The sequence below is a fragment of the Haliotis asinina genome, chromosome 3, assembly GCF_037392515.1.
Source record: "Haliotis asinina isolate JCU_RB_2024 chromosome 3, JCU_Hal_asi_v2, whole genome shotgun sequence".
Taxonomy (NCBI): Eukaryota; Metazoa; Mollusca; class Gastropoda; order Lepetellida; family Haliotidae; genus Haliotis; species Haliotis asinina.
Window position 1 is genome coordinate 9517931 of NC_090282.1, and position 7308 is coordinate 9525238.

Genomic DNA, 7308 nt, shown 5'->3' on the forward strand with positions numbered 1-7308 from the left:
TATACATCGAACTATTTATGCATATGTATTAATGGAAAGAGTTTTTGCTTTGGATGAAGTGACAAAACATACATAAACTTCACACGAGGTCGAAAACGGGGAGTTGAAATGCTTAGAGTGTTTGGATCTAAATGGTCTACTGTCAACATAGATTTGTCAGGTCCATGAAAACACAACACGTATCAACTTCATAAAAAAGTCGGTGTTAATTTGTATTTTATGGTGATTGTGTTGTCCCAGATGACAAGACTCCACCTAGGTCGTATAGGTGTCAGTTTTCATTGCATGTGCGCGAATGAGTGTAGAATTATTAACCAATGATAGGTTCACCTGTCAGAAACATGGTAAGCTGCTGTGAGTCATCCTACTTAGACAATGAAATAAACATGACGGCAGTCTGAGAAGGTTTCAAGTGCCCATACATATATTTGTGTCCCGGAACATTGTATGAACGTTTTGTTGAGTAGGGGTACGTAATGTCCCTCCTCGTGGCCCAAACAACGAGGCTGCACATTTTCTGTGTAGCTTTGCTCTCTAACTGTTAAACTCGAGGGGCATCCAAGGACTCCTTCAGACAGGACATGGTTGTGGAGCGTCCCAGATGATGATGATAGCCACCCATGGGACCGATACACATGTTCAGGCGAGTATATGCAATCTGAAAATGGCATCGTTTTTCACCAGTTCATTGTCCTGTTAAACCGATGTACTGTTCCATGTAGTCAGTTTCATGACATTTAAACTGTTCTCTTACAAATACCACACTCTTGACGAGTCTGATTGCTTACTAATAAGTATTAAATATATAAACTAGGTTTAACTGACGGAGGCGTGAACAGGTGCAATAAATTAGTCTTTATTGCTTTATAATGATGGTATTCATGACTAGAGTCGTCTCAGGAAGAAATTCTGGCTTTCTTTCCAAGGTGTGTTATTATTTTCCCAAGGGATACATATCGTATTTAACTAGTCTATTGTGTGACTCATTTCACGGGACATTTCCTGACATGAATGACACGAGACTATTCCATAGAGCCGATTTCAGTCCACCCAGCAATACACACACGCATATTAACCCAGTCATCCAGCCACCAGCCACCCTGCCATCCAACAATCTAGCCACCTAGCGTTCCAGTCAACCTGCTACCCAGCCACCCAGCCACCTAGCCACCCAGTCATCCAGCCACCAGCCACCAGCCACCAGCCACCAGCCACCAGCCACTCAGCCACCCAGCCAACCAGCCATCCAGTCACCCAGCCACCTAGCCACCCAGTCATCCAGCCACCAGCCACCAGCCACCAGCCACCAGCCACCCAGTCATCCAGCCACCAGCCACCAGCCACCAGCCACCCAGCCATCCAGTCACCAGCCACCAGCCACCAGCCACCAACCAGCCATCCAGCCACCCAGTCACCCAGCCACCCAGCCACCCAGTCACCCAGTCACCCAGTCACCCAGTCATCCAGTCACCCAGCCACCCAGCCACCCAGCCACCAGCAACCCAGTCATCCAGCAACCCAGTCATCCAGCCACCCAGCCACCCAGCCACCTAGCCATCCAGCCACTCAGCCACCCAGTCATCCAGCCACCAGCCATCCAGCCACCCAACCACCCAGTCATCCAGCCAACAGCCATCCAGCCACCTAGCCACCCAGTCATCCAGCCACCAGCCATCCAGTCACCCAGCCACCCAGCCACCAGCCATCCAGCCACCCAGCCACCCAACCACCCAGTCATCCAGCCACAGCCACCCAGCCACCCAGCCACCCAGTCATCCAGCCAACAGCCACCCAGTCATCCAGCCACCAGCCATCCAGACACCCAGACACCCAGCCACCCAGTCATCCAGCCACTAGCCATCCAGCCACCCAGCCACCCAGACACCCAGACACCTAACCACCAGCCACCAGCCATCCAGACACCTAGCCACCTTGCCATCCAACAATCTAGCCACCTAGCGTTCCAGTCAACCTGCTACCCAACCACACAGCCACCTAGCCACACAGCCCTCCAACCACACAGCCACCCAACGATCCAGCCACCCAACGATCCAGCCACCCAGCCTGATTAATAGGTGTCAGGCGGGGAAAGCCACATTTTAAAAATTACTATTACCGGGAAAGCCACATTTCCAATTACATGGCTGTAGCCGGGAAAGCCACATTTCCAACAGGTTAATTAATTAATGGATTACCGTAACTGGTAAAAATGTGTTCCTATATATGAGAAACGAATAATCTTTCCTTCTCAAAAGCGCTGTGTTTAGCAATACCGGGAGAAGACTGTCCCAATTAGGTACACCTGTTAAGGGGTATTTTTGTCATTTCACCCTGTGTGTCTGGAGGAGGGTGCAGAGAGAGGGTCTCGTGATGGAGTAAAAGGAAGATGAGGAAGTGAGGAATCTAGTTAGAAGAGCCACTGCTCTCCCTCTAGTACCTCGGGATAAGGTGGACAATGTGCGGCTTGATGCCATAGCTGACTCTCCTGCCGATTCCAAAATCACTGCATTCATGGATTATGTAAAAACCAGCTGGGTTCAGGGCCAGGCGTTCACGTCAGATGTGTGGAACCACTTTGAAAACCAGGGCAATCGTACAAACACTAAGGGTGGCACAACAAGGTAAAGAGACTTGCTCTGAAGAGCCACCCTAACATTTACGAGATAGTGGCGATATTTCAGCGGCGAGTAGTCTTTAACAGAGGTTGCTGTCCTGAGACGTTCTAACCAGTGGTCAGCGCCGCCACGAAGAAGGAAATATGGAAAGGTCGACGCTCGCATTGCATCATTGAAGACTCAACTTCTGAGCCAACAACTGAATGAGATGCAACATGCGGACCATGTGGGGATTTCCTTCACCTACAGTAGTGGAATAAACGAGAATGTTGCCTGAATGGGCTTCTCTGTCAATAAAGATTGTCAACAAGTATAGTTCTTAGTTCATTATCATCATTATTATTTATGTTTTTCAAATGAATACATATTATTATCGAGTATAAGTAAGTAATGAATCAACATGTCTTATTTTGTTAAATACGGTAATGGGTTTGAATCATTAAGCGTGTTTTGATATCATAGCCGGGAGAGCCACATTCCATGTTCGCGCAACTATAACTATTGCCGGGATAGCCACATCAATTTTGGCTATTTGTTTTGCAAATGTGGCTTTCCGGCCTGTATCCGATTAATCAGTGTAATTGTTTCGACCAATTACTTTTTGTTTCGAAATTTAACGTGCGTTTTCGGAAAGTTAATTTTGAATAGACTGTCATCCACATCATCACCCTCCTTATCTATAGTTCATGGAACCTTCAGATCATTCTATATTTAACATACCGTGAGATGCGAAATCCTCATCGTCTTCTTAATACTGATATGGCACTGGTCGCTTGTGCCTACCACCAAACCATCCACGCGAAAATTTAATAGTACAAAAAAAAATAATAAATAAAAATCGTCCCCTTCTCACCATAAAGTAACGTTGGGTAACATACGATGTTTGACGTGCTGTGTAAAAGGGACTGTTGCCTACATGTGTAGGTTGTGCTGTAAGTGATCACGATGTATCTACCTCTAAGTTGTCTTCAGTTTGTATGACAGCATGCACGGGTCGAGTGCTGTCTGACAAATATGTGCCATGATTTAATAGTATCTGATCAAAGTAAATTGTAATACTACCCCCTTCTGCACGGACAATTAGACAATGTGTTAATACAGCTGTCTGTAACATGGCGATGGGAGTCTGATATACGGGTGCCTGTACTCGCTGTATACGTGACATCCGTAGATATATCACCCAGCTACACGAGGGTGACGGTAACTTGACAGAGTTGCTGAATACCCGCCAGGTCAGGTGTGTAAGGGGGTGACTACCGATGACTAGTGGGTCAGGAGTTGCACACACTACATGTAATGGAAGCATTACTTGACGCATTCTGTAACACTGTTTGCCGTCAGATATCGTTAGTTTGAGCACACACTGGGTTGTGTTTAATGCATGGATGTGTGTATTGTATGTGAGTAGTGTGCTTACATTCAGGAGTAGCACGTGGTTCTTGAATATCCGTGGTGTGTGACCGCATTTAGTTGATGTTTGAGGTAGTGGTGGTGTTCAAAAGGTAACGCAGGTTTAGATGTAGTTTAGGGTGAAGGTGTAGGTGAAGGTGTACGAGTAGGCGAAGGTGAAGGTGAGGGTGAAGGTGTAGTGGTGTAGTTGAAGTTGAAAGTGCAGGTGCAGGTGCATGTGCAGGTGTAGAGCAGGTGTAGAGTAGGTGTAGAAGAAGGTGAAGGTGTAGGGGCAGGGGTGGGTGCAGGTGTAGATGTAGAAGTAGGTGTAGAAGAAGGTGAAGGTGTAGGGGCAAGAGTAGGTGCAGGTATAGATGTAGGTGAAGTTGTATGTGTAGGTGTAGGTGTAGGTGTAGGTGTAGGTGTAGGTGTAGGTGTAGGTGTAGGTGTAGGTGTAGGTGAAGTGATAGTGTAGGTGTAGGTGTAGGTGTAGGTGAAGGTACAAGTGAATTTGTAGTTGAATTTTGTAGTTATGTGTAGGTGATAGTGAATGTGAAGGTCAGGGTGAAGAGCACCTGTAGGTGCTGAGTAGGAACAGATCGCGGTGTAGGTGTAAGTGTGGACGTTAGTAGAGGTGTAGGAGGAGGTATAGCTTACAGGCAGGTGTAGGTGAAAGTGAAACTGTAAAGATTGAAGGTGTAGGTGAAGCTAAAGACAAAGTTGACGTTGACGTTGAGGTTGAGCTTGACGTTGACGTTGATAACTAAGTGTAGTAGTAGTAAATAAAGGCATGGGTGTAGGTGCAGTTGTTGAGTGAAGTGTGTAGAAACATCACTACTGTAACTCCTGTGGTCGGTGTAAATATATGTCAGTGTGTAAATGAAGCTGTTGGTGTACATTTACATGTAGAATGTGTCGATGTAGACACAGGTGGAGGTGTAAAGGTAAAGCCAAAGGTGTAAGGGTATATATATGTGTAGACGTTGACGTAGGGGTTATGAAGATAGGAGGTAGTTGGGGCTGTGGGTCCTGATGTGGACAGTGTAGTTTACGTTAATGGGTTTAGTTCTAGTTTAATTAAGAATATAATTACTTGCAGATGTATACTCGTAATTGTAGGTACAACCTCCCACATGTACCACAATTCCCATTTACGGACCTCGTGAACTCCTACTACTTCCATCGTTTCAAAAATTAACTTCTGTACTGGAATCGCATCGCAAACAACATTGCCTCGTATATTTCAACAATACAGACTACTTCTTCCTTACACGAATGTCGTAACATTCGACCACTTAGACCATGTTCCTTACAGGAGTGTCGTAACATTCGACCACATAGACCATATGTTCCTTACAGGAGTCTCATAACATTCAACCACTTAGACCATATCTTCCTTACAGGAGTCTCATACCATTCGACAACATAGACCATATGTTCCTTACAGGAGTCTCATAACATTCAACCACTTAGACCATGTCTTCCTTACATGAGTCTCATACCATTCGACCACATAGACCATATGTTCCTTACAGGAGTCTCATAACATTCAACCACTTAGACCATATCTTCCTTACATGAGTCTCATACCATTTAACCACATAGACCATATGTTCCTTACAGGAGTCTCATACCATTCGACCACTTAGACCATATCGTCCTTACAGGAGTCTCATACCATTCGACCACATAGACCATATGTTCCTTACAGGAGTCTCATAACATCCAACCACTTAGACCATATCTTCCTTACAGGAGTCTCATACCATTTAACCACATAGACCATATGTTCCTTACAGGAGTCTCATAACATTCAACCACTTAGACCATATCTTCCTTACATGAGTCTCATACCATTCAACCACATAGACCATATGTTCCTTACAGGAGTCTCATAACATTCGACCACTTAGACCATATCTTCCTTACATGAGTCTCATACCATTCGACCACATAGACCATATGTTCCTTACACGAATGTCGTAACATTCAACCACTTAGACCATATCTTCCTTACAGGAGTCTCGTAACCACCCAGCTTTTCCTACTACTTCTGTGCGCGAGGTGCTGGAACCACAACAGTTTCCACGCAAGAGGTCTCTTACTAGAGTTATACAAGTGAGATTTTACATACGCATCTTTAAATACTTCTCGCAGGAAGAGTGTTGTTGTTCTACTATATATAGAAGAACTGAGGTGCAGTTATCACGCAATGAAACAGCTAGGTTTAGTTCCATACATGTTTGACTCTCGTTTCATCAAGAGAAGAACCCTATAACCCTATAAAGAAAGAAATCGCCACAGTAAGTGCAGTATTTCAGGACGATTTGAATAAAATACAACACTATGACCATGGGCTCTATGTCACTTTGAGATGTGCTGTGGCTGTAATGCCTATAGAGAATTCAAATCCTATTCAAAACGGTGTTTAAACTCAGAATAAGTTAAACAATTTATACGAGTTACTGAAAGCATGTTTCTTTGCTTCTCGTTAAAAGATGTTAATATTTCCAGATGTTAGTACACGCTGTCATTTAGAACGTGGTCAAATGTAACACACGTTAGATTTGAGACTACACTTTTAGTAAAGTACAGATTCTAGTACTTGTGGTATGTTGAATTCTATCAGAAATCGGAAGTCGGACAACTGGTAGTGTAGAATATGTACTATGTGGACCCATTTTATGATTGTAAATTGGCTTGGCTCCTTGGTCGAAATCTATCAATACACAATGACATTTAGAAATGTAACATGTTATATTTTGGATTACAGTTTTTCAGTGCAATAGTAGTACTACAGATGCAGTACAAATCCCGGATGAGACTGAACCATTACAAAATTACCAGAATTTGTACTTTACTGAGGAGGTGTGATGCCGTATACAACATGTATTATGTATCGGGTATGTGACGTCAGTCTGTAGTCAACCCAGCCATTGACACCATATGCCATTGGCACACGAGGACATCATGCATCAAGTGCCCCCCCCCCCCTCCCGATTTCGTTTGTCGCCTAGTCGTTACATAAGACACTCGTGGGGTTCTAAGGGTTAATTCTAACCCATTTCTTCACGGACAAAAGTACTTAGGACACACTCTACAGATGTCATAAGGCTGTAGTGCACTAGCAGGCAATCAGTTGACCATCGTCTACCGTTGTTTCTGCCTGCCACCAGCAGACCATCGAATTTCATGGGACACATATCATGTCGTACTTTCTCGTTGGAGGAAAGGTGTGGTGATTTTTACTTTATCGTGGGGGGTGGCATTTCATGTCATACACTGGGTTGCGGTGTTCTCCAGG

At 44.7% G+C, this 7308-nt stretch overlaps 1 protein-coding gene across 1 annotated transcript; it reads left to right on the top strand.

Annotated features, from left to right (window-relative positions):
- The first annotated feature begins 295 nt into the window (after positions 1 to 295).
- On the top strand, positions 296 to 2072 carry LOC137277326 (uncharacterized). The gene is made up of 2 exons (XM_067809008.1): positions 296 to 354; positions 1136 to 2072. The coding sequence occupies exons 1-2, from the start codon at positions 296 to 298 to the stop codon at positions 2070 to 2072; spliced, it is 996 nt and encodes a 331-aa protein (XP_067665109.1).
- Positions 2073 to 7308: the final 5236 nt, after the last annotated feature.